The sequence below is a fragment of the Ananas comosus genome, linkage group 14, assembly GCF_001540865.1.
Source record: "Ananas comosus cultivar F153 linkage group 14, ASM154086v1, whole genome shotgun sequence".
In the NCBI taxonomy this organism is placed as follows: Eukaryota; Viridiplantae; Streptophyta; class Magnoliopsida; order Poales; family Bromeliaceae; genus Ananas; species Ananas comosus.
Window position 1 is genome coordinate 627,215 of NC_033634.1, and position 26,877 is coordinate 654,091.

General features: G+C 37.8%; 3 protein-coding genes across 6 annotated transcripts; 2 read left to right on the top strand and 1 right to left on the bottom strand.

Moving 5' to 3' along the window:
• LOC109720816 (ABC transporter C family member 2-like) lies at positions 1–12,625 on the top strand. 2 transcript variants are annotated; one of them, XM_020248146.1, is made up of 29 exons: positions 1–326; positions 829–1,235; positions 1,449–1,627; positions 2,113–2,152; positions 2,501–2,660; positions 2,780–2,894; positions 2,969–3,049; positions 3,145–3,169; positions 3,266–3,322; positions 3,767–3,832; positions 4,059–4,133; positions 4,285–4,392; positions 4,654–4,788; positions 4,985–5,091; positions 5,178–5,271; positions 5,659–5,826; positions 5,911–6,051; positions 6,399–6,605; positions 6,801–6,899; positions 7,088–7,240; positions 7,376–7,767; positions 7,976–8,156; positions 8,368–8,691; positions 8,931–9,687; positions 10,197–10,318; positions 10,590–10,835; positions 11,211–11,312; positions 11,788–12,109; positions 12,209–12,625. In XM_020248146.1, the coding sequence occupies exons 2-29, from the start codon at positions 903–905 to the stop codon at positions 12,307–12,309; spliced, it is 4,890 nt and encodes a 1,629-aa protein (XP_020103735.1). In that variant the 5' UTR covers positions 1–326; positions 829–902; the 3' UTR covers positions 12,310–12,625. The 2 variants fall into 2 exon arrangements, with proteins under 2 accessions (XP_020103735.1, XP_020103736.1); XM_020248147.1 differs by lacking the exon at positions 1–326 and adding an exon at positions 349–496.
• On the bottom strand, positions 13,134–16,372 carry LOC109720637 (DNA-damage-repair/toleration protein DRT111, chloroplastic). 2 transcript variants are annotated; one of them, XM_020247877.1, is made up of 3 exons: positions 16,218–16,372; positions 14,722–15,650; positions 13,134–13,790 (listed from the first exon to the last, which is right to left on the bottom strand). In XM_020247877.1, the coding sequence occupies exons 2-3, from the start codon at positions 15,598–15,600 to the stop codon at positions 13,494–13,496; spliced, it is 1,176 nt and encodes a 391-aa protein (XP_020103466.1). In that variant the 5' UTR covers positions 15,601–15,650; positions 16,218–16,372; the 3' UTR covers positions 13,134–13,493. The 2 variants fall into 2 exon arrangements, with proteins under 2 accessions (XP_020103466.1, XP_020103467.1); XM_020247878.1 differs by having other exon boundaries at positions 14,722–15,682; positions 16,218–16,350.
• On the top strand, positions 17,402–25,808 carry LOC109720277 (serine/threonine-protein phosphatase 6 regulatory subunit 3-B). Of its 2 annotated transcripts, none has more exons than XM_020247270.1 (19): positions 17,402–17,797; positions 18,791–18,894; positions 19,007–19,093; positions 19,190–19,265; positions 19,375–19,449; positions 19,632–19,685; positions 19,789–19,848; positions 19,952–20,068; positions 20,864–20,958; positions 21,048–21,250; positions 21,827–21,939; positions 22,183–22,286; positions 22,367–22,532; positions 22,619–22,741; positions 23,031–23,113; positions 23,608–23,749; positions 23,848–23,877; positions 24,397–24,467; positions 24,602–25,808. In XM_020247270.1, exons 1-19 carry the CDS (start codon positions 17,759–17,761, stop codon positions 25,263–25,265), a joined length of 2,406 nt encoding a protein of 801 aa, XP_020102859.1. In that variant the 5' UTR covers positions 17,402–17,758; the 3' UTR covers positions 25,266–25,808. The 2 variants fall into 2 exon arrangements, with proteins under 2 accessions (XP_020102859.1, XP_020102860.1); XM_020247271.1 differs by having other exon boundaries at positions 21,842–21,939.

Consider the following 26,877-nt stretch of genomic DNA (forward strand, 5'->3'; position numbering starts at 1 on the left):
GCATTATTCCTGTAGTACCTTTTTGATTTCTCGCTTTTACGACCAATTTTGTCCCTTTTTTTTAACAAAACAAAGAAAAACCATTTCGACGCAATTAGATTTAGGAAACACCTCCCCAACAGATTCCAAATCTCTCCACGACGAGTGGAATTTAATTAATGCACCAGAGGACAACAACCAGCGACCGCAAAAAAAATGGTTTTTTAGTACGAAAAAAGCTATAAAGGGCGCTTTTTGGGACCGGCAAAGCCCCAGGGGAGACTTTCGAGCTTTGCCCAGATTCTCTCTCATCAATACTTCCTCTATCAAGAGCAATATATGCCGAGGTGAGTAACTTATACTCTGTGTGTGTGTGTGTGTGTGTGTGTGTGTGTGTTGGGGCTTGGGGGATGAGATGGTGCGATTTGGAGGTTGGATTCGGTTTTTGGTGGAGCTCCTTCGGGTTCTGATCGAGAGAGGAATTCAGAGACAAACCCAGCTGGGTTTTTTATTTTAGGTGAAAAGATTTGGTTTTGATTCTGTTTGGTTTGGTTTGGTTGAGAATTTGAGTGGTTCTGGGCCTTCGTTTGGTTGTTTCGAGTGGACAATCTTTTGTTTCATTAGCTGGAAATTTTTTTTAAAAAAAAGGGATTTTTCTCGGTTTTTAATGATAAATGGAGATTTTTGAGATTCATTGGATTGGAACAATTTTAGTGTAAAAATTCGTTTTTTAATTGGTTTATTTGAGTTGGATTAGTAGAAGTTTGAAGCTTTTAGCTGTTTGATGAATTGCTTTACCAAAGTGAGATATGCATTGAATTCTCTTTGTATCATTGATTTACATGATAGATTCAGGAGAAAGAGATTACTGGGTGGAGATTAGAAAGTGCTTCTGCTGAAGTTGTTTGAAGATTCTACCAAAGATGGGCTTCAAGCCTTTGGACTGGTACTGCCAACCTGTGAAGAATGGGGTGTGGGCGAAATCGTTGGAGAATGCCTTCGGCGCCTACACGCCATGCGGCATTGATACTTTGGTGGTCTGCATCTCCCATTTGGCTCTCTTTGGTGTAGCCTTTTATAGAATATGGAGGACTACAAGGGATTTAGCCGTTCGAAGATACTGCTTGCGGTCGAAGTTGTACAATTACTTGTTGGGGGTTCTTGCGGCATACTGCACGGCCGAGCCACTTTACAGGCTGGTCATGAGATTGTCGATCTTCAATCTTGATGGGCAATTCGGTCTCGCTCCTTTTGAGGTGAGATTAGTCTGATGATTTGTCGGAACATTTAGTTGTTGTTGATTGAGATGCATGTGTTTGATTCCAAACTGATAGTTAAAGCGTCGAGTTTGAGAGATGCTCTATGAGATGCGGTCTTCTTAATTTTTAGGAGAAGCTAGGTGGTACTTTTAGCTCTGCGTATTACTGCTCTGTTAACCAATCTGCTCTTTGTACCACCCTCTTTTGCAGGTAGTTTCATTGCTTATTGAGTCTGCTGCTTGGTGCTGCATACTTGTCATGATTGGAATAGAGACAAAGGTTTATATTCATGAGTTTAGGTGGTATGTCCGGTTTGTAATCGTGTATGTTTTGGTGGGAGAATCTTCGATGTTCCATCTTATTCTCTCCATGAGACAGTATTTGGACAAGTAAGTTGCTAATCATGCACAGTTAACTTAATTGCAGTTTTCTTGCTAAATTTTCCTTGAACTTCTTCTTTAATCTGTACCTGTTGCAAGGTAAGCTCTTTTGGTTAGAAACTTTGAGTTGGGACAGAAACTATGTATGCATGCCTGTAGTTTTGTAAGCATTTATGAAATACAAAGGACGCATAATGGCCTGTAATATCATTTGTATCAGGTGAGGCAGTGATAAGTTCATTAGTTTACTAGCTTAACATGTCTTTTGCTTGAGCTTAGTATGTTGTTAGATTTCATGTTAGCTGTTTGCATGTTTTCACATGCTTTCCTTCCTTTTCTTCTCGCCTTCAGTAGAGGCTAGCACACTATTAATGATTCATAATATGTAAATCGTTAGTTTGATCAATTTACTTTCACATAATGACACTCAATATCCACCCTTTAATAATTTGGCAGGCAAGTAGTATAACTAACACTTATTTGTTTCTTTGCAGATCAATCTTTTACTTGTACATCAGCGAGATAGCATGCCAGGTTTGCCTCCTTATTTGCTAACCACCATTTAACTTATTAGTAAATACGAGGAGCTCATAAGTTGATCAGTATCGATTGAATTTCATGATTATTATACATGGGGCTACTGCCTGACTGAAGCTTCTCTAGAAGTGCTATTTGAATAGCATGATTAAAATTTCAAAGAATCAGTAATAAGTTTCTTGTTAAAATCTCCTCCGTACCTTCTCACTGCAACAGAAGCAGCAAATTCTAACTGGTGTTTCTGCTGCTACTGCTTCCGCACGAATAGCTTTTTGATCAAGGCCCTTCTACTGCTTCTAAGTTTCTTTACACACGACTTTCGCTGTACTCAATTTTCTTTTGCAGCTTTTGTTCGGACTTCTCCAACTGGTTTATCTTCCTAGCTTGGACCCTTATCCAGGATATACTCCTATTCGAACTGAGGCCCTTCTTGATAACACAGATTATGAACCTCTTGCCGCAGAAGAGCAGGTTTGTCCCGAGAGGCATGCTAGTATCTTTTCCAGTAAGTGCAAGAAAGCCTTGTCATTTTTGCAGAAATGTCGTTGTACTCTATAATTTTCTAGATGCAATTACTGGTTGATTAGTGTTGACAAAAGATGTCTTTGCTGTTGTTTTTCTTAGGGATATTCTTTTCATGGATGACACCACTCATGCAACAAGGCTATAAAAGGCCAGTCACTGAGAAGGATGTTTGGAAATTAGATACCTGGGATCAAACAGAGACATTGTTTGGCAGGTATTTTTGTGCCATTCTTGCCTTAATTTCTATTAAATTCACAAAATGTTAAGTTTTGTTGTGCATCGACTCAGATTCCAGAGATGCTGGGCTGAGGAGGCTCGCAAGCCCAGGCCCTGGCTGTTAAGAGCACTTAATAACAGCCTCGGTGGAAGGTATAATTTTCATTCACAAACTCTATATTAATGCATTTAACATTGAAGAGTTTATGCTGTGTGCTTCATCACTTGCACTCTTGCTATTTCCTCAGATTCTGGCTAGGAGGGGTTTTCAAGGTATAGAATTTAGTTTCAGTTATATTCACTTTGTTATAGTTCACTTTATTGTTAGTCATAAATGACTTTGTTTTTTATGATTTTTTTGATCTTTAGATTGGAAATGATGCTTCTCAGTTTGTAGGCCCGCTAATACTGAACCTTCTCTTAGAGGTATGTTCTTCATCTGGTACAAATACTATATGTTACTGTTCTGTTGTGACTATTCTGCATGTAAATATTTGTCATCAGTCTTTCACTTTCACCATGGCTGTTAGCAAATAAAAGAGTGTTGAAAGTGAACTAGATTTATGGTTTGAAAACATACATCTGTGAGGGGAAAAAGTTTCTGCAGGTACCAGATAATTAATAGGTAAATAATGAGTTAAATTTAAGGGATCCAAACGGATATAAGTAATTTCTATTCTTTGATTTCAATCAATATGTTTGTAATTCTGCTCTTTTTCACTTCTTCGACTTCTCTGTCTGTTGCAGAACGCTGCATAGTTGCGTATTTATTCGTTTCTCTTTCTCCTACTTGTTTCTTCGTACTTATATGTGTGATATAGAAACACTTAGTTAATATCTTCTGCTATTAACTGGTTATGGTTTTTCCAGTCAATGCAAAATGGAGATCCATCGTGGAATGGTTACATTTACGCCTTCTCAATATTTGCTGGAGTGGTATGAATCCGCATCTTCCAATTAATATTCTCATACTGGAACTTTACTTCCCTACTCCTTTGTGAATTCGTGCTCATGCTACTTCAGCCCTCACTCACTTTCACTTTATTTTTTATTTACAAAGTGTACCTCACAAATATAATTTGTATTTCAACTTTCTTGCTACGTTATGTAGTTATTGTGGACTTGGATTCTAATGCTTGTTTACCTATATTATACTTTTCAGGCACTGGGAGTTCTCGCTGAAGCTCAGTACTTTCAGAATGTTATGCGTGTGGGCTTCAGGCTGAGGTCTACCTTGGTATGTATCTGCTAAAATGTCAAGGCATATGAAAGTATATAGAAATTTTTACTGGATGATATAATGATAATTCATAGTATATTTTGCTATATTTGCCGATAGTATGAAGTTTTTCCAACCTGACACTTTGCTTTACTTGATTTTTTCACAGGTTGCAGCTGTGTTTCGCAAGTCACTCAGACTAACCCATGAGAGTCGCCGGAAGTTTGCTACGGGAAAGATTACCAACTTAATGACTACTGATGCAGAGGCACTTCAGGTAGTTTATTCCGCCATACTACTGGATAGAGGCATATGCAGTTCGTGAAAAGGGTATTCTAAAGCTTGATGCTTCTGCCAATAAAAATGCTCTTATCAGATATTTACTTCTTCTCGAAAAAGATTTTAGAAATTTCAGATTTTCTACATCATACTATGACTAAAGTGGTTTGTTCCATCTATGTTTTGCTTTTCTCTTCTTTGCTTGTTGCATTAGTATACGCATGACTGATGTGTGCGAATCATTGTTCTTTATTCGCAGCAAATCTGCCAGCAGCTTCACAGCCTGTGGTCAGCTCCTTTTCGTATTACTATCTCAATTGTGCTCTTGTATGCGCAACTAGGTGTTGCTTCACTTGTTGGCGCACTAATGCTGGTTCTTATGTTCCCAATTCAGGTAGATTCTGCTCACAGGTTCTTGGTTTCGCAAAAAAAGGAAAAAAGAAAAAGAAAAAGCAATTTAAAACATTATTGTTAATAAAAGATATGTTCTGCTGCCTCACTCATATGACTTAGTTTTTTTTTTTAAAAAAAAGAAAAACCTTCAACAATATTCAATACCTCTAATTTTTGTCCTTTTCATGATATATCAGACTCTTGTGATTAGCAAAATGCAAAAATTAACAAAGGAAGGGCTACAACGGACTGACAAACGTATCGGCCTTATGAATGAAATATTGGCTGCCATGGATACTGTCAAGTATGTTTTTGTTTGCTTTTCTTTTATTTTTTGGTTTGATGAGAATCTTTATTGATACTTATTTTTATTACCCTTTTTCTTGGCAGATGTTATGCATGGGAGCAAAGCTTCCAGTCAAAAGTACAAAATATTCGGAATGATGAACTTTCATGGTTCAGGAAAGCCCAGCTATTAGCTGCGGTGAGCTCTCCAAATTATGTGTATAACTGTATATAATCAGGCATTAACTCTTTGCCTTGCCTTCTGGGACAGCTTATCTACTCTAAAAGAAGCAGCTTAAGCATGCGGCAAACAAAAACTCTAGAACTTCTCTGCTAGATGGTTAAGCTGCAATTAACTCTCATGCCTGAAAAGCAGAATCTGCAGTTTGAAGCTTCTGCTTCTTGTTCTGCTGCTAGTAAATTAGCACTGTTCCTGTAACCATCTTGAGATTGGAGATTGATAGATATGCTCGTAAGGAACTTGTTAATATTGTTTTCTCTAAATAATGATATTGTTCCTTTTTATTCTTATTATTCTTCTTCACGAGTTTCTTAATTAACTCTCACTAATTTGTATATTCCACAGTTGAATTCTTTTATACTGAACAGCATTCCAGTTGTCGTCACGGTGGTATCTTTTGGAGTGTTCTCTCTACTTGGAGGGGACTTGACACCTGCAAAGGCATTTACTTCTCTCTCACTTTTTGCAGTGTTAAGGTTCCCTCTTTTCATGCTTCCAAACTTGATAACTCAGGTGGGATACTCTGACGCATTTTATTTCATTTTTCTGAAGTTCAAATGTTCCAGTTTTTCATCATTTTACATTCAAACTTGGCAGGTTGTGAATGCTAATGTATCATTGAAACGTCTTGAGGAGCTATTATCGGCTGAAGAGCGAGTACTTCTGCCCAATCCTCCTCTTGATCCAGCGCTTCCTGCTATTTCGATCAAGAATGGATTCTTCGCTTGGGAATCAAAGGTCCACTTTGCGTTGTGACCTCGAAAATTGATTTTAGTATATTATCTTGCAGCTTCTTTGGTTTTGGTTGCTTTCTTAATTTCTCAATGGAATATTCTGTAACCTAACGGAGTATTTCCTTGCTTGCTGGAGTAGCCTATAACTATCTTTCCAATGGAAACCTTTCAAGTTTTGACAGAACTGGATGAAATTTCTGATATTGAAAGTTACGGAATATTGTATGCTAAAATCAAAACTTTTAAAAGTTCAGGTACTAATTTCAAAGTAGGATATGGTTCAGGGAGAGTCTGCATTTCCTTACTAATTTCTTATTTCTATTTTCTAAATATTCATGTATGCTTTCGCAGGCTGAGAGGCCAACGCTATCAAATATCAATTTGGATGTACCCGTTGGTAGCTTGGTCGCAATTGTTGGAGGTACAGGAGAAGGAAAAACATCTCTGATCTCTGCAATGCTCGGCGAATTACCACCAGTAGGAGGGTCAGATACATCTGTTGTTATGCGCGGGACGGTCGCCTATGTTCCTCAAATCTCATGGATATTCAATGCAACAGTAATATGTGGTTTTTATAATCTTAAAATATTGCAGGAAACGCCATAGATTTACCCCGGTTTTGCATTGCCACTGGGGCAATGTAAAAATTGCAATGATTTTTGGGGATTTCCTGTGGTTCAGCTTTCTTTAATGCTCTATTTATCATCTGAATACTGTTCTGACATTTAAAATTGACCTTTGTTTGCCAAAAAGGTACGTGATAACATATTGTTTGGATCTCCATTTCAACCATCACGATATGAGAAGTCAATTGAAGTGACTTGTTTACAGCACGACCTTGAATTACTTCCGGTAACTATCATCTCTTTTAATAGACTACACACCTATATTCCTCATTATTTTCTTTTTAAAAATTTTACTGGTGACAATCCCGAGTATTTCTAGCTTGAAGTGCTCTTTATCTTTTTGCTTGTTCGTATTATCCAACTGAATGAAGCCTACGTAAGGCGTCATAATTTATTTATTTATTTTTCTTTCAGGGTGGTGATCTCACAGAAATTGGGGAAAGAGGAGTTAATATTAGCGGGGGACAAAAGCAAAGAGTTTCCATGGCAAGGGCAGTATATTCTGACTCAGACGTGTACATTTTTGATGACCCTTTGAGCGCACTAGATGCTCATGTTGGTCGACAGGTAATTTTAGTAACATATCCAAACTTGAGTTAGATTGAACTGTTCGCTTCTGTTTTTCTTTTTCCCTCTCTAGTCTAGCATATGGAATTTTTTTTTTATAAAAAATCTTCTAATCTGAGTAAATAAATTGTGCAGGTTTTTGACAAATGCATTAAGGATCAGTTGAAGAGTAAAACGCGCGTCCTCGTTACCAACCAGCTACATTTCCTGCCAAATGTGGATAAGATCTTCCTAGTCCATGATGGTGTGGTAAAAGAGGAGGGTACCTTCGAAGAACTTATTAATAATGGGGAGCTTTTTCAAAAGCTGATGGAAAATGCTGGAAAAATGGAAGAACAGACAGAAGAGAAACCGGTTGAAAACATTGAGGACAAAACAAAAGGTACCCAAAATGGTGAGTTGGAGGGAACGGAGAATAATGTAAACAAGGGCGATGACAAATCTAGCAAACCAAAAGAGGGAAAATCTGTTCTTATCAAACAAGAGGAACGAGAAACTGGTGTTGTCAGCTTAAAAGTTCTTTCACGGTATACATGAAATTTCCTACTTGAGAACTCTCTCTCTCTCTCTCTCTCTCTTACAGATTCGTGCACGCGTGCACACACCGACCCACACAGATGCGGTGACACATCGCATGAGCAATGCCACATTGGTTCAGAAAGCAGCACATCGCTTGTTGTTTTTGCTCGACTAGTCTACTAGGGGATGCTTAGTTGATATTTAATTGTGATGCAGGTATAAGGCTGCTTTGGGAGGGATGTGGGTGGTGTGCATTCTCTTTTTCTGCTATGTGCTGACTGAAGTTCTTCGAATTTCAAGTAGCACGTGGCTGAGCATTTGGACGGATCAGAGCTCTCCAAAAACCCAAGGGCCCGGTTTCTACAATCTGATCTATGCACTTCTCTCCTTTGGTCAGGTAATTGTACAAGCTGCGCTTATATCATTTCTTTTCTCGAAAGTAATATTTGTATATATACCCAGGAAAAATTATCTATTCGCATATCAGGTTCAAATCCTTGATTTCTTGCATACATATAACACCCTTGTACCTAATATGCCCTTTAGCAGTCCATTTTACTGTGTACAGTACTTCTCTGACTGATTCACTAATGTTTTACATTTTTTAGGTATTGGTAACTTTAACAAACTCTTATTGGCTGATCATCTCAAGCCTACGTGCTGCCAAGAGGCTGCACGATTCCATGCTTCACTCTATATTGAGAGCTCCGATGGTATTCTTTCACACCAACCCACTTGGGCGGATAATCAACAGGTTCGCAAAGGATATGGGTGATATTGATCGCAACGTTGCTGTATTTGTGAATATGTTCATGGCCCAAGTCTCACAACTACTCTCCACATTCGTTCTGATAGGCATCGTCAGCACCATATCTCTTTGGGCGATAATGCCACTTCTCATTTTGTTTTATGCAGCCTATCTCTACTACCAGGTACACATTGCACATCAACTGAAAGATGTCCTTATATTCATTTGTTACCTCAAGTTAGGGGCGGCAATTGGTCGGTTCTACATGTCACAGCAAGCCCATATGGGCATGACCTGATCCTGACCCATACCTAACATGCATTTACCTATTAACAAATTGCAAATTTGTCAAACTTATAACATCTGAATAGTGATGATAAATTAATAACAGTCATCAGCTCACTCTTCCTTTTCTTTTCTCAGGCTACAGCCCGTGAAGTCAAGCGCTTGGATTCAATTACCCGTTCTCCTGTTTATGCGCAGTTTGGAGAAGCATTAAACGGCTTACCAACGATCCGCGCCTACAAAGCATACGATAGAATGGCTGCCATTAATGGAAAATCAATGGACAATAACATAAGATTCACACTCGTGAACATGAGTGCCAATAGATGGCTAGCGATTCGCCTTGAGACACTGGGAGGTATAATGATTTGGTTCACCGCCACTTTTGCCGTCATGCAAAACCAACGTTCAGAGAATCAAAAGGCATTTGCTTCAACAATGGGTTTACTTCTCACTTACACTCTAAACATCACCAATCTACTGACGGCTGTCCTTCGCCTTGCAAGCCTTGCTGAAAATAGTTTAAATGCTGTTGAGAGAGTCGGGACATACATAGAATTGCCTTCTGAAGCTCCTCCAATTATTGAAAACAATAGACCGCCGCCAGGTTGGCCTTCATCAGGAGTTATCGAGTTTCAAGATGTTGTCCTTAGGTACCGGCCCGAACTTCCTCCTGTTCTTCATGGAATTTCTTTCACAATTGACGGAGGTGAAAAGGTTGGAATAGTTGGTAGAACGGGTGCAGGGAAATCGAGCATGCTTAATGCTCTATTTAGAATTGTTGAGCTGGAAAGAGGGAAAATTCTTATTGATTATTGTGATATTTCAAAGTTTGGACTCTGGGATTTGCGTAAAGTTCTGGGGATCATACCACAGTCGCCTGTTTTATTTTCAGGTAAGTTGTTCTTGGAACATCTTTCGACTAGATGAAACATTTTCTTATCTCTGATGCATATATTGGTGAATTTGTATATCTTTCTGGTATTTGTAATTTGTTAGAGCCTAGCTTAAGTTGGTGTGCAAGTGGGTTACAACAATATGTTTTATTGTGTAAACGTTTTAGGAGTATTGTATGACTGTTCGTTTTTGAAACTATGGAACCTCTCACAAACAGAAGAACTCAAAATTTTTCCAGATACAACCTTAATTGTGCTGGATTCTTTTTTCTTTCTCCTACTTGGGTAGTGGGATCTTCACAACCTTTTGTTATAACTATAATCCAATGATGGTTACAAACGCGTGACACTTATTTAGGAAAAAGCAAGGTCTTGGTGCTGCTACAAAATCTTCGATTTATGCAGAAAAATTCGGCTTTAATACAGTCTGCTTCTAAGTTTCATCTAAAGCTTCTGTTATCATTATTGCGTACATTGCAATTTTTTCTAACAATATGCATTTGTCCAGGATCTGTCCGTTTCAACCTGGATCCTTTTAGTGAGCACAATGATGCAGATCTTTGGGAGGCTTTAGAGAGAGCACATCTAAAAGATGTAATTCGGAGGAACAGCCTAGGCCTTGATGCTGAAGTAAGCTTGGATAATTTATTCACGGCCATTTGTTCATCTAGTTGAATAACATGCACTAACAATCATTGTATAGTAGTCCTTTTGCAAATTTTTTTAACAAGAATAAAATAAGTCCTTCTACGGGGATATATATTTGACAAAGCAATAAATTGTTTAGATCATCTTGTTTCATTTGTCGATTTAGTGAATATTGTCATCATAGAAATAGAATATAATATTGTTCTATCACTTGTACCATAGGTTACAATATACCATCTCTTCAATGTTTTAGGTTTCTGAGGCAGGAGAGAATTTCAGCGTTGGACAAAGGCAACTGCTGAGTTTAGCTCGGGCTTTGCTGCGGAGATCAAAGATTCTCGTTCTCGATGAAGCAACAGCAGCTGTCGATGTTAGAACCGATGCCCTAATCCAAAAAACAATTAGAGAAGAATTCAAGTCATGCACGATGCTCATTATAGCCCATCGTCTAAATACTGTCATAGACTGTGACAGGCTGCTTCTTCTCAGTGCTGGCCGGGTATGTGCAAGTATTCAAATTACTGGGACGGGATTTTACATAAACAGTCTTTCGAAATCATCTATATATGTGTGTGTGTGTGTATATATATAGTAGCCTCTCTCTCTCTCTCTCTCTCTCTCTCTCTCTCTCTCTATATATATATATATATATACAAAATGTGCATAAATCAATTGCTTCATTAATCATGAATTTAATTAAAACGACGAAATTGTTGAAGACGCTATCACATGCAAACAATTATAGCTAGAAGAGTATAGCTTGCTTGATAGGCACCTCACGTAATATATCTGATACTGCATGATAATGATATATTTTGAGTTTTAATTTGAGTACAAGGTTTTTTTCAGGGTTAACAGCTTGCTCTTTTTACAGGTTTTGGAATTTGATACTCCTGAGAATCTTCTATTGAATGAGGAGAGTGCTTTCTCAAAGATGGTTCAGAGCACTGGAGCTAGTAATGCTCAATATCTAAGGGTATATTTCATTTTCCTCGTGATTTCTGCTCTGCTTCTGATTTGTTGATCTATAGCATTTCATAATGCTAATGTATTCTTTAATCTCCGAGAAGCAATAAAGTGAAGAATAAAAATATTTGGAGTTTCTGATGACTAAAATATATATAAATTGGTAAACACAGTGTTGCAAGTAAAAGGAAAGAAGGAAAATATATAAAAATGGCTAGTTTGCCTTTATATAAATTAGAAGGCATGGATCTACTTGTATGCTCTACAGTAAATGCTTAAACTCATTAGGAAAGTTATGCAATAAATTCCTTATAAAGATGTTTAGAGAAAGCCGAGAGCAGACTTTGTATTTATGTAAAAGAAAAGGTTCAATTATCACGAAATGACCTCAGAAACTTGTTTTATATTGTTGTCTGTTTGATACTGTGGTTTACGACGTTCTCTCTGATATGCAATTACTCTCTACTATTGGAAATAATCAACAGAGTCTAGTTTTTGGGAGTGAAGAGGAGAGATCAATCAGAGAAGAAGCAAAGAGGCGAGATGGCCAAAGGAGATGGTTGGCTTCTTCACGCTGGGCAGCTGCCGCCCAATTTGCTCTGGCAGTGAGCTTAACATCTTCGCAAAATGACCTCCAACAATTGGAAAGTATTAGTGAGGACAGCATCCTTCGGAAAACAAAGGACGCCGTTATCACTTTACAGAGTGTTTTGGAAGGCAAGCATGACCAGGAAATCAAAGAGACATTGGATCAGTACCAGGTTCCAACCGATAGATGGTGGTCGTCTCTTTATAAAGTAATTGAAGGTATATTCTCCTGCTAGTTATGTACCTTCCTTTTTCTTTTGGTTGGTTTAGGTCACATGTGAGCCTTCTAAACTTTGATACCACCTACAATAATTTCAGGTCTTGCAATGATGAGTAGATTGTCCCGTAACCGGCTCCAACAACAACCGGGTTATTCTTTCGAAGATCGATCACTTGATTGGGACCAGATGGAGATGTAAAAGTTGTTCTTAGGCGCCATTTCCGAACCGAATTTTGAAGCGGAAAACAGCAAGAAATTTCAGAACCATGCCATTTATCAGTTTTGAACTGACTATTTTCCTACGGCTTGTCTAACATACATAAATTCATAATCAGATCTATAAATTCTGTTGTATTGGGGTTGCTCTGTATTCTCTTAATCATAGCAGTTGAGAACATATAGTAGAGGGCTACGATGATTGCTAATAACAAATTTTGCTACATTTTGATTGTAATCTTTTTGTTGCAATACTTGTCCATGTGATGTGCTCACATATTTCAGAATTTCAGGTTTTAGGTTGGACAAAAGTGCAGTAAATTCATGAATTATCATGTGCATTGGAAAGCATTGTGGAAGGGCAGATACAGTAGCTTACATTTGAATTACACGTGAGAAATGTATCAGCATGTTACATCCATCTAGATTAGACATTGGAAATAACTTCTATTAGACATAGGAAAGAACTTTTATCTTGTAATATCTACTGCAGTGTGAACATTTCTTTTGCGATCGCATGCTAAGAGTTTGTTTTTTTTCGTTCCTCTTCAGATTTCAGCGGTTGTGATTTATTAAAATTGTACAATTTTACTTAAAAGGTGATCTTTCTTATTCTGACAAAATGATTTAGAAGCCGAATATACTGTTCCATCGTAACAAAGAAAATAAAAGGAATATAATATATTATTCCATTCTCATAAAATGTGTAATCAACATAATAATAGCAATAAGCTCTATCTATAAACAAAGGAGAGCAGTAATTAACAAACAATTCTTAATCAGTTCTTCCCTATATGGATCAACATAAGCAAGAAATAAACTGCGCATATCCATGGTTCTTTGAGAACTTCATATTTCATTAGTGCTTGACTAAGTACAGCGAAAGTGTGGGATAAAATTAGACAAGATTAGCACAGAATCTGTGCAATAATAATGCTGACGCAAAAGACCATTTGTCCATAAAAACTTGCCTGTATGAATTTCGTAACAGTTTGAATTCACGTTAATGCTCGAGTCCAAAAAGTCGTTTACAAGATTCAACACACAATTCAGCACTGGTTAACTTCCACTACCCTGAGGCTTTCGCAAAAGCAAGAGACACTTCGATCATAACTCGTCTCGTCACGCTCTTTTGTCTTGATCAATGTTCTCAGAATTAATTCAGTTTCAAGTGTAACCGGGTATTTCTCCGGGCATGGGTGCCAATTCGTTCTTCGCAAACCTCTCCTCATCATAGAAAGAAGCACGAACCACCCGCCCGCCAAAGAACCGGCCTTCGAGGTCAACTAATGCCTTTGTTGTCTCCTCTGACCTTTCAAACTGTATGAAGATCCTCACAGCCTCATCCGAGGGGAAGTTTGGCTCGGTGATCTCGAATATCAAGACGCGTGTCACTGTACCGTACTTAGCACACTCTGATGCCACCTCATCTTCAAGATCATCATCCACCTCGCCGGGGCCAACCTGGAAAACAAGAAAAGGTTTGCCCAGAGTGAAAATTTTCTGAAATGAAGTGGAAAAAGAACTATGCATGCCATCACACATGAAAGAGCATATGCTATTACCTCTTCAAGTCAAAAATATATGAATTAAAGAAAATGTAAAATATAATAGGTAATTTCACAAAAACGAAGATAGAAATGGGGTAGGACGTGTCTTTAGCACGGAACCAAATCGATGATAAGCACAATTCAGATGGCCACAAATAAACCACGAATGTCATTAAGCAAGTAGCACTGTTCATGTAATATCACAGAGTATTATACATGAGTATGGAATGATAGAAAATGTATGACAAAAGCGGAAAGCTAAATCAAACTCCAGATAGCAAATATGCAATGATTCCTATACAGAAATGAGAGGTAATAAGCTTGTCCAAACAGAGCATTAAAAACAAAAACTAAAAAGAAGTGCAAAGAGTATGCAATCTCAAACAGGAAATAAAAAATAATATAAGAAAACAAGCGGTCAGACAAAATCAATTGTGTCATCAAAAATGAAAGAATAAGACAAAAGCTTAGCTAATCACATTAAAATTGCCATTTCAAAATTCTGCACTTAAGAGTCAGTGAAAGTTTGATCGCTACTTTCTCCATAATCTTTTCCAACTTGCTAGGGTAAATAATGATGCTTAAAGATGCTTACTCCCGAAGAAGGTAAATTATTGAGATAATGATCGTAGGGTCATACTTTAGCCAATTAAAAAGCAGTGAATCACCTGAGATTACTCTTTATTGCTTTGAGGATCTTAACTATAACTATATTTTGCCTTTATGTTCACGATCAAAGAATAATTCATATCTATTGCAAACAGAGGATGATGAAAAAGCAAGATTTTGGAACAAAATGCAGGCGCATGTCAAAAGAATACTCAAAAGATGCAGAAACCGCATACCATATTCCGAAGCAATAAAACCCGAGTCGGCGGAGTATTGAAATTCACACTCTTTGTCTTCTTCTCCGCCTTAGTCTCACTTGCATTCACAATCACCCCAGCTCTCCTATCTGTCTTCTTGGCCATCAGCGGAGTCGTGATCCCCTGCTCTTGCTTTCCAAGCCCCTGCCCTTCTTTCCACCCCATCTTTGCCATCATTCTCTGTGCGGCAGTCATTTGTCCTCCCGCGCCTACACCCAGCCCAGCCGAACCTGACTTCCCGATGCTGAACCCTTCTCCGCTCGGTGGCGGCGAAGGTGACCGGTTGCCTGACCTCGGCACATTCCCGCTCATCGCAGCCCGCCTTTTCCACGCCTCTTCGCCTGAGATATTCAATGACGAAGATCTCGATTGGTAATCCTTCTCCTCTCTTTCAGCTGCCTCTCTTTCCCTCTTTTCTCGCTCCCTCTCCCTCTCCTCCTCTTCGCGCCGCCTTTTCTCGAGCTCCCTCTTCATCTCCTCTTCCATGGCCCGCCGTTTCTTCTCTCTCTTGTAATCTTCATAATCATTTGGCCTTGCAGGGTCATACTCCTCTATAACTGTCGATGTCACCCCGACCAAAGCAGGCTGAAAAGATGGGCTTTTTTCTGCATTATCAGGTAATGCAGGTGGTGGAATCGAATTAAGTGCCTTTGATTGGGCCGCACTTTTAGCCTTGTTTTGCAATTGTTGGCTCTTCAACACAGATTGAGGTGGGGCAAGCACCGATGTGGGCTTTCGCAATGTGGGCGGTGCCATTTTGGTGCTACTCGACCACACAGACGAGCTAGCACTTCTCTCTTCATCAGTGGAAGAGGTTGATGAAGGGGGAGGAAGGTCCCCATACAACCCACCCAGCATTTCTCTGCCTTTTTACTCGCCGATATCTACTCTTTCAATAGCCCTTCAAACTGGTAAAGGAACCCCAAAAAAAAAAAAAGCCCTGCCAAATTAGAATTAATCAACAACACAAGAACATGTATGCTTCTAACACTAACTATCACATTGGGAACCTATATACACTTCTCAAGCAGCTTCTACTTTACCTACCAACAATAACTTGAACTAATAACTAACTTTAATCCATAACAATTACTTCCCCCCCCNCCTCACATGATCTTATAGCTTCTAAACTAGGGTTCAACGAGATTAATAATTAATCCAAACTATATAGAAAAAAAAAATTCACGGATAACTCCAACTCTCCAACTGTGAATCAACACAGCGCATCAGTTAAACCTATAGAAATCAAAGTAAAGAGAAAGCTTTCAAGAAATCACAAGTAACAAGATAAAAATCCAAACAATACTAAGCAAATACAGGATCCAATTGCATCTTTCTAGGGTTTGCGTGCAACTTATTAGCCAAAACTACACGAATAAGAACAAAAAGCATCGAATATGGTGCAAATCAGCTCAAAATTTACGGAAAAGAGATGAAATAAATGGTGAGAAGAGAGATTGGAATCGATTGGAAACCTTTCTATTAGGAGATTTACGAGATCTCAGAGGCGAATGGGGGAGCGACGGGAGCGGCGGAGAGGAGTCGAAGATGAAAGAGGGTTTTTGCGGTCGATCGAGGAAGGGGAACTCAAAAAGCGTATTTTGGTCGTTTTGCAGAAAACTCCATTTAATTTTTACAATTTGGGTTTTGTAATGTGGTGCTTTCCTTTTTGCAAAATTACCATCTAGTGCGTAAAAAGAAAATATTTTACTTGGTCTAGTTATTTCGCGGGTCGGATCTGGTCGGGTTCGGGTTGGATCACTGGATTAGGACTTAGGAGGATCTCAATTAAAAGAAAAGCAAAAAGCTTGAGAAAGTTAGATTCCAATTCGAATTTTATATCTTTTTAGTTAATTTGACCAGAATCTATCGTGTTGCTTGACCTTAAACGACTTTATAATTTCACATATACAAATAACTATTTTAATTTGTTAAATATATAACTTCAAAAGATTAGATCGAGAAAATAAAGTTATTTTTTATAAATTTTTCTCATCTTCAGCATTATTTCTCGCACCCTATTCACAATCACCATTGCCACTATTGCTTCTTTCTTTTTAATCTTTTATTTTTTTTTATTTTGTCCGGTCGAGATTTAATATTAAATTTGACTCTGAAGAAATAGAGCATAAGAAAAAAGTAAATTATAAAAATTTAAAATAATTTTAAAATTTTATTTTTTTATTAATTATTAATTATTATATATTTTTTAATAATAAGTGTATATTCAAAATCTATGCTATTGAAAGGGAAACCCCATCAAACTAACATTTGTATAATCACTCCCATTCCCACACTCTATCCCAATCCCAATAATCAAATCAATAATCCAATAAAAATAATCAAAAAATAATAATTATATTCAATAGTATTTGAACTCCTATTTTGTATAATAAAAAATATATAAATAATGATGGAACGATTATGAACTAAAAATTATTTACCTGTCGTATACGTAATTTTGAGATTTATATAATTCATATATTGAATGGATGAGATAATATTGTATATAGGGATTCTTTTACTCTATTTTTTAAAATTTTTTTTTGCCTAAATTATTGATGTGTATATGGAAGTACGTATACTGTATACATACTCCTACGTACATCAATAATTGTAAATTTCCCTCAAAAGTTCCCTTTTTACCCCTCTCTTCTACTCCATCCCCAATTTCTCCCCCACCCCTTCCACCTCCTCCCACGATTCGCCCATCTCCCAAACCCTCGCGCCCCGATCGATCCCCTTTCTCCCTCCCCCACCCCCTCTCCTCTTCCCCGTACGAATCTCCGCGGCTCCACGTGATCCGTCTTCATCTACTCCATTCGATCGGTTCTCGGGAGGGGAGTGGAGGCCTCTCCGGGTCGGATTCTAGGGTTTTGCTTGGTGCGATTGGGCGTCGGAAGAGGTGTTTTGTGGGGGATTGGTCCGGGTATTGCGGCGCCGGATTCGAGCATTTGGAAACCCTAGATCTGGGACTTCGTAAGGGGTTGGGTTTCATCGATCGGGATCCGTGAAGATGTTTTGGCGTATGACGGGATTGTCCACGGCTTCGCCGGTGAGTATACGAGCTATTTGATGTGATTGGGATTGAGATTTGTGTGTATTTGTGGAGCGGAGAATTTGTTTGCACAGCTTAATGACTAATAAAGGATAGGTTTTTCAATGTTTGGGGATCTGTGTGATCCTCCTACGAGCAAATTCTAGCTTGTATATTGATTCTTCTATTGATGCATTGAGAGTTCATCATTTAGGTGTTCACTTTTTCTTTTTAGTTTAAGCATACGAATCAGGAAAAGTTAGCTTTTTTTGAATGTCACTACAAGGATTAGGTGCTTAGCCTTCGAGTCCTCTTATCTTAAAAGAATTAAATGCTAAAAGAAAAGGCAGAGAGTGGAAATAATGTCTTCTTAATGAATTAATGGTCGTATCTGTTCTCTGGGACCAAGTGAATAACATCTAGTATAAGATAACTGTGTTGGTATTTTGTACATATGAGTAAATGATTTGTTTTCGTATTAGCTGAACAGTGAAGCTGTATATGTGGCTATTGTCACTGGATGTTTTTTTTTTCCCTTGAAGTTATTCTCATTGAATTTAATTTATGTTACAAAGTTACAACTTGCTTTATTGTCTATGAATATTTGGAGAGGCTTCGGTTTGTGCTTGATACTAATATATTTCTATAAAGTATTTCATGTCTTGTCGGTGATGTTTCACCTTGTTTTCTTTTTCGGTATTCTGAGGAATTTTGCATCATTGTGGTTTTCCTTTCCTTTTTCCGGTGTCCCCCCTTAGATTGTTTTTTTTTTTTAAGAATCATGTAAATTTTTCGGTCACATTCATTGCCGTTGCTCGTTTTTCTGATTCCAACGGTTTTGGGGTGTCACTTCTCAAAGTTTTAGCAAGTAACCACACGGTTATATTCATTGCACTAAACTAGAGTGTCTTTCTATGCTATTGTAGCCCTGATATTAGCATTCTATCTGTGCTGAAATGTTTTTTTCTCTTTCATAACTTCTTTTTTTATTTTTTTTTTCTTTTGTTCCAGGTGGATGCTATTTTAGACAAGGAAAACTTTAAGTTGGAAGAGCTTCTCGACGAGGACGAGATAATTCAAGAATGCAAAGCGCTGAACACTCGACTTATCAATTTGTAATAATCTTTTCTATTGCTGTCTCTTTTTCTGTGATCAGTTTGTAAGTGAAAAGTGTATAGAATGTGATCAATTTATTTCTTTCTTCATCTTTTGTTGTGTAATTCGTAGTTTGCGAGACAGGCCCCAAGTGGAGCAATTACTTCGATATATTGTGGAAGAGGCTCCGGATGATGCCGAAAAGAAACGGACATTCAGGTAAAGTTTTGCTGATTGGTATGTTAACTATTCTTCAATGCACCTTACTCCCTTATGCATTTTTTTTCAATTACATCCTACTGTATCGTCATGCAGGTTTCCTTTTATAGCATGTGAAATATTTACCTGCGAAGTTGACATCATTCTAAGGGCTTTAGTAGAGGATGAAGAGGTAAGTGTTTTGATTCTATTGTATGTTGTTAAACATTACCTCCTTGCAATTTTATTATGACTAATATAACCTTGCCTAAGTTTTCATCCCTTTTCTGCTTCCTGTGCAGCTGATGCATTTATTGTTCTCGTTCCTGAAACCTGATCACTCGCATAGCACATTACTGGCTGGCTACTTTAGTAAGGTACTTGTATATTTGCACAATATATCTAGTGAAATTTTTGTGCCATGGATAGCTGAATTTAACCTTATAGAGTACAATATCTTTTTTTTGGGTGGGTTGGGAGGGGGCGGGCTTTATTTTTGTTCAGATACTTTCTCCTGAGAAGAACTATAATTATTGACATGTTTCCATATGGGTACTAGGTCGTAATATGTCTGATGTTGCGAAAGACAGGTCAGCTTGTTAACTATGTTCAGGTATTGCAGTTCTTTCATATCATAAAACTGCCCTCTTCCTACACTTGATATTTTCTATTTATTTTTTTTAATGTATTAACTTCGTATCTTTCTCGTCATTTAGGGACATCCAGAGATAATTAGCCAACTTGTTGATCTCATTGGCATCACATCTATCATGGAGGTCAGCCATTTTTCATGGTTCATTTCCTTTTATTATGACATTTATTCAATACTTCCTGTTACTGTTTTGTATGATTTGCTTTATTTATTGGTTTGCAAAGCAGGTCTTGATTCGATTAATTGGAGCTGATGAAAGTATGTATTCCAACTATGCGGAAGCGATGCAGTGGTTGGAAGATACAAATGTTCTGGAAATGATTGTTGACAAGTTCAGCTCATCGGTATGTGCTAGTGTTGGCATCATCCATTTATTATGACCTTTTTTCTGAAGATTTTGGGCTACTAAGCCTACAAAATCTTTAAAAATAAAAATAGGCATTCAAAATTTTTATTTGCAAAAATAGGCGGAGTTCACCGCTTTTATCCTAATTTATATATTTCCTACATCCAAACTTCAAAAGATGTATAGTATTAAACACTAGAAATAGTTTTAATCCTTTGAAGAAAGCGGCGAATAATTTACTGCATTTAAAAAGTGGTAATCCATTCACCGTATAGACCTAATTTTGTAAATAAATTTTCTAGAGGACTATTTTATAATTATAGTATTTTCTAAGGCTATTAATAAAAAATTCTGTTTTTTCCCTCTCTCTAAAGGAAAATATAATATTCCATTTGATAGTGAGCTTGTCGGGTTCGAGTTTTTATATAGTGCTTAGTGGATTATGTTTGACCCCTGACTTGATCTAAAGATCAAGAAAAGCGAAATTAGAGTAGCAAGAAAGATATGAATATAGCTGAGAAAATGGTATAAAAGATTAAATTTTTATATGTGGATACTTACATTTAAAAGGCCAGAGTAATAACGCATATGAGCTGTCTGATTACCAAGAGGAAAAGACACAGGATTAAGATTTATAAATGTGCATTAAACTTCATTTTTTTTTTAAGCGTATAAATGTACAAGTATATTTATCTTCTTGTAATTGTGCATGCTGAGGGTACATATGTAATGTTTCAACTTCTTGCTAAACTAGGTTTTCCATGACTTTCTATGCCTTACCATATTTTAACAGGATTATCCTGAAGTGCATGCCAATGCTGCAGAAATACTTTGTGCTATTACTAGATATGCCCCTCCAGCCCTTGCTGCTAAGATTTGCAGCCCAAGGTACATTTGCTTGTAAATTTGTATATATCTGTTAATTCATCTTCTTGAGTAATCTAATTTCTTGGTTTTCTTTGATGTATGTTATACAGTTTTGTTGAGAGATTATTTCGCCATGCTCTTGAAGATTCAAGACCTAAGTCGGTGCTCGTTCACTCTTTGTCAGTATGCATATCCTTATTAGATCCCAAGAGACTAGTATCTGCTTCCTACCAAGCATTTCGAAGTCCTTTAAGTCATGGAACATTGGTTACTGTTAGTCCAGAGACAGTCGATGGCATGCTGGAGAGTCTAGGTTTGTGGTTGCTTCTTTTTGTAGAACACTTTGATTAAGAAGCTATTGTGCCTGAAATCTCTTGTTTAAATAATCAACAAAACTTGACTTTAGGTCTATGTTGAAGAATTCCATGATTTCCAAGTCATCAAAGTCCTCCTCTGGTTTTGTTGACATGATGGTTTTTGGTATAATGGTTGTTCCTATACTTTAATGTACTTGGGCTTATTTGAGAAAAAAAAAGAGCAATTAGGTTATGTTGGATCTTGATTGCGATTTTCACTCCTTTTTTTTCATATTAGTAAATGAGGGATATGGTTGTACCCAGAGAGCACTACACCTGCTAAAGTACGTTGTGTAGTTAATATTGACAGGAATATTGTGCCCTATGTGGTCATTCCTTGCAATAATTTTGCTTTCTGTGTCAATGTTGCTGTGTGAAGCACGCTCAATTGCCGAAATGAACTGTTGATCTTTAATTTTCAGATTCTGCCTCTGAAGACTCTCTGTGATCTCACATTTATTTTTTATTTTGCCACTTCCTGCTCTCTACTTGTCAAGTTTTTAAATATGTTTTACACATGGCATTACTTTCAGAGTATCATATTGCAGGTGGCTTGCTGAAGTTATTGGACGTTTCCTCTGCTGATAGTATATTGCCCACCACATACGGGAAGTTGCAGCCTCCCCTTGGAAAGCATCGTTTGAAGGTACAAGTGATATAGAATCCTACCTTCATATATGAGTTCATCAAGAGTTTCATTTAGCATATTTCATTTATTTTTTAAATTTTTTTTTATGGGTGTCGCTCTTAGGTTCTATTGTTTATGATGTTCAATAATATCTTCTGCAGCATGTACATGCTTTGATGCATGATTGTGTGTTATAATGTAGATGTCGTAGTAATATTGCCTCGCTCTCATTGCTGTTAAATTGGTCATTATCTTTTCCAGATTGTGGAGTTCATATCTGTTTTGCTGTCAATTGGTAGCGAAGCTGCTGAAACGCAACTGATTCGGCTAGGAGCCCTAAGACGCGTTATAGATTTGTTCTTTGAGTAAGTTGCATTTGTTGGTGTATTTTAACTTTCCCAACAGATTTCGTGTTGCTTATCACGGAAAGTACATGATGGTTTAGGTACCCTTTCAATAACTTTTTGCATCATCATGTGGAGAACATTATTGTTTCGTGTTTAGAGAGTAAGAGGAATGTGCTAATTGAGCATGTTCTAAATGACTGTAACATTGTTGGCAAAATTCTTGAAGCAGAGAAGCAACCTACGTTACAGAGTGATTCCACTAAGGTACAAATTCGCCATCTAACTCTTGTTGGTCATCGCTGCTATTCTACTTGCTTTGAACTCTATTACTCACAACCATTTCTTTGCAGCCTACAGTTCGTTCAGAGGGAAAATCACCTCCAAGAATTGGAAACGTTGGTCACATGACACGCCTAGCTAACAAGCTTATTCAGTTGGGAAACAACAACTGCACTATTCTGACACACTTGCAGGTCTTCTATTCTTTAACAAATCTTGACTTAGACTATCTTATATGTTATTTATTAAATGTACATGTTACAAATAATGTGGAAGTTGAATGGTCGTGAATTCTTACCCCCCAGTTTAGAAACACGTGCTTGATGTTGCAAGTTCAAGTTAAGGTTTAATGTGTTATGATTGTTTGAAGAACTCTTTTGTTTGATTCATAATCCACATTGTCTGTTTGCTTTCTTAGATTGATTGCCATAAATTAAATTATGATGGTACAGTGTTGGTTTTTAACTTGGCTTTTGTTTACAGCAAAATAGTGAATGGGTTGATTGGCATACCAATGTGCTGCTCAAACGCAATGCGGTGGAAAATGTTTATCAATGGACTTGCGGGTAGGTAACTTTTGCAGATTGTGCAGTTTCTTGATCTGTGTTCTCTCTTGTTTAATTCAGTAATTGTACTACCAAGGCAATTGTTTAATTGAATGTCTGAAAGGATTTTGTGGAGATTTCTTTTCTGGTTCACTATTGGAAAGATGTGCCTTAGTATCAGCTAATAAGTTTTGCCATGGAATTTTAACCCGACTTACCGATAATTGGAATAACTAAGGATATTGTTCTAATCAGAAAAAACAACTGCTAATATATCTTTGCAACGAGTATAATGTGAGGTGTTTATATCAATTCACAATGGCACTTTACAAGGTTTTTCTACACTGCAATTCTCTACAAGGTTTTTCTACACTGCAATTCTTCTTTCAGGGTTTGATTCTGCTTAAATTCTCTAGGATATGCTTACTGCTTGCTTAACTTTTGTTTGATGGATGTGCATACACATGAAGCCCATATGGTGAAAGTAAATCTGGATTTGATATCATGTTTCGCAGCCGTCCAACATCACTACAGGATCGAGGTAAGGATAGTGATGATGAAGATTTCCGCGACAGGGACTATGATGTGGCAGCACTTGCTAATAATTTGAGCCAGGCATTTAGATATGGCATTTACAATAACGATGATTTTGGTGAGGTAATGTAATAGTTATTATTGGCACATGTACCTCTTCTCCTTTAATGTGCTCTAACCTAAAACAAAACGTTAATTCTTTTGCATGGCTGATGGTGCAGGCTCAAGGATCAATTGAACGAGATGATGAGGTATGTTTAGTCCATACTTGCTTTACATTTCATTGGACAATTTTTTAGGACGTCCTTCCAAAAGACCTTTATGAGAAGTTGGATGGCCTTCTTCCAACTAATACCTTCAATTTCAACCATCAAACCGAACTTTCATAAAAGTACATTTTAAATCGGGCAACATATAATTCAATGGAGGGTGCAGAGTGTAAGTATTAGTTGGATGGAGGGCGTTCTAAGCATTCATTGTAAGTTCTTCTACGAGTAACTCCTTACAAAGTTTTGACCCATTGTTTGCCTGTTTGATTGATTACGAAAACATAGCAGCGTTCTTGGTTGGAACATTCTATAGTCCCTGTAGGTGCCAATACTGGAGCCTACATCGATAACTATGTTTTATTTATATATTTGATTATTGTGAACATTTACTTGTCCTCTCCTCAGCATATCTTTGATTCTACTCCTAGGATATTAGAGCATGCCCATTTTATAGTCTGCTTGTATGACAGCTTGCTAAAATAATTGTATCAATATGTGCAGGATGTTTATTTTGACGATGAATCTGCTGAAGTTGTTATTTCCTCTCTGCGCTTGGGGGATGACCAGGAGGGGTATAGCTTTTCTATTTAGTAGCAATTTCTTGTGCACTGATCAATTTTTCCTTACTTCGCTACCTTTTCTTACACTGATCGATTTTTCCCTACTTTGTTACCTTTTCCTGGCTGACCTAGATTGCTTTCTACAGTGGCTCTCTCTTTACGAATTCGAATTGGTTTGCGTTCGAGGAAGACAGAGCGGCTAATGATCGTTCGATCGGCTCTCTTGCTTCGCCGTCTCCCAACTCTGGCGGAACCTCACCAAGTATAGACGAAGCGGACGAAATCGTTCTTGGCCAAAGCGACAAAGTGGTTGCCACACCAGCACCTTTGCCAGCGTCTGACTCTGAAACCTCTCAAGGAGCAGCAGCCGGAGACACTGCTTTGCCGAATGGTCCTGTCGAGGAGCTTGAAGAAGATTCCAGACAATCTAGTTCAAACACAGATGAAAAGCCACCAGAGCAGGTCGAGTGGAGAGAGGAACTGGATTCAGGTACTTCACCCGAGACCGGTAAGGACCAGGTCCCTGATGTTCGAGACGGCGAGGTTGAATTAGAGAAAGATAAAAATAGCATAAACGAGGACGCATCCAATACCGTCAATAATTTACCAGAATCAGGAGAGGAAAAGGAAAGATCAGAGAACGAGAGTTCTGAAGATCTGCCCGGTTCTCATAATGATGGTCAACGTGCTGATTTACTGGAAACTACTGAAACCGGTAAAACTGAAATTGATTCGGACACACAGTCTAGTGAAGTTCCACTCCAGGAAGCAGACCTTGAAAATAAGGCTGTTGAGAGTGCTGGTAAGTGAATAAGATTTCTCTGCAATGATTTATAATTGGATCTCGTGGTGTGGCTGCCTAGTCGAGACTGGGGTGGCCCTATACATCTTGGAAGAAGGCTTCCTGTGTTCTAAGGGCTAATGTGTTAATTCTGGTGGCCATGGTTTAAGGTCACCGCTGTACAAATGAGTGACCCCACTATCCTAGAAAAAAACCGACGAAATCCCCGAAACCTTTTCTTTTATATAAATTATTTTACCTTTTCATCTTTTCTTTCCCTTTCTTTTTTGCCCTTTTTGAGATTGATTGGTGCCAACCTCATTTGGCAGGTTGTGTAGTATTTGTACTACTGGTACTCTAGTTTGTTAGCTACGCCTTTTGACGCAGAAAATGTATAAACTAAAACAGCTTTTCTTCTTGATTTCATCCTCCATAGGCGATAGGCATCTCGCCTCTCAAGTTGTTCTGCCGAATTAAGCCCTAACAATCTGAAATGTGGCTTCTGACGTTGTCTTGTTATTATTGTTGTTGTTATTATTATTTTCTTTATTTATTAATGTTGTTATCTTTTACCGTTTGGCATTTTTTCTTGTGAAATATCATAATATCTTGTGCTAGGGATATTTTTTTATATTCTTATCTTCATCTGACCGCATGTTCTTGTGGGTAAATTTTAATCTGTAGTGATACAGAAAATGGAGGGGCCAAAGTATCCCTTGCTTAATGGTTTAATGTATCAGTTTTGCGCGATGATGTCAAAATCTACATTTGCATCGGTTGTTATTCTGCGAGTTCATAAGCGTTTCGTGAGTACGCGGCAAAACAACCCTTCTACTTACCGCATACAGAAAGTCGCGGCATAACACCTTTTGTTGCCGACTAGTAAATATTGGAGATTCATTACGAGGTCGTTGACGAAACCGCCTCTGGCGCCGAGCTCTTTTCTAGTTTACGTGCTTAATCCGGCGGCCAAACACACTCATACGCCGACTTCGCGATCGAAGTCGGTGGCGGAACATCTCGGCAATGACGGCTCTACTCGTTCGCCGAATTCTATGATAAGATACTTTATCATAGCTCCTGTACTATACCATAATGGTAATTTAGTCCTCAAGCTTCTCATTTACTTACTTTGGTCACTAAACTCTCATGTATTGATGTATATTTTCTTAAATGCTAAATAAATAGCCTGGCTCTTTCTTTTTTTTTTTCTTTTTTTTTTTTTTTTTTTTTTGTTCCTTCTTTGTAACATAAACTTTTAATCCTATGCCAAGCACAATGGTATAAAAAATAAATAAATTATTTTGACATTCGGCTGTTCAGGGTTAAATTGAGGGACTACATTGCAAGGTAGGAGACGTACAGGGACTACCCTCGCATTTTATTTTAAAGTCTAAACCCTAATAAGAAAATCGAAAAAAGGGCTTTTTTTGCAAATAGCCCCCTGAGTAATTTTTATTTTAAAAATAGCCCTATCAAAATTAAAATTGCAAAAATGGCCCTATCCCTGCCACGCAGGCGCCACGTCAGCCCCACGCGGGCAGGGCTGGGGCGAGGGTATTAAGTTGAACACGGTGAATCATTCACCGTGTCTAAACACGGTGAATCATTCACCGTGTTTCTTACGTATTTTTTGTANTA

Excerpts from the sequence above, each read along its gene's own strand:
- LOC109720637 (XM_020247877.1), bottom strand. The coding sequence starts at position 15,600 with ATGCTGGGTGGGTTGTATGGGGACCTTCCTCCCCCTTCATCAACCTCT. Across the intron at positions 13,791-14,721 it reads TTTTATTGCTTCGGAATATG|GTTGGCCCCGGCGAGGTGGA; the intron begins GTATGCGGTTTC and ends CTTGTTTTCCAG.
- LOC109720816 (XM_020248146.1), top strand. The coding sequence starts at position 903 with ATGGGCTTCAAGCCTTTGGACTGGTACTGCCAACCTGTGAAGAATGGG. Across the intron at positions 1,236-1,448 it reads TCGGTCTCGCTCCTTTTGAG|GTAGTTTCATTGCTTATTGA; the intron begins GTGAGATTAGTC and ends CCTCTTTTGCAG. Across the intron at positions 4,134-4,284 it reads TCAGGCTGAGGTCTACCTTG|GTTGCAGCTGTGTTTCGCAA; the intron begins GTATGTATCTGC and ends ATTTTTTCACAG.
- LOC109720277 (XM_020247270.1), top strand. The coding sequence starts at position 17,759 with ATGTTTTGGCGTATGACGGGATTGTCCACGGCTTCGCCG. Across the intron at positions 21,251-21,826 it reads TGGCATGCTGGAGAGTCTAG|AGTATCATATTGCAGGTGGC; the intron begins GTTTGTGGTTGC and ends CATTACTTTCAG. Across the intron at positions 23,750-23,847 it reads ATAACGATGATTTTGGTGAG|GCTCAAGGATCAATTGAACG; the intron begins GTAATGTAATAG and ends CTGATGGTGCAG.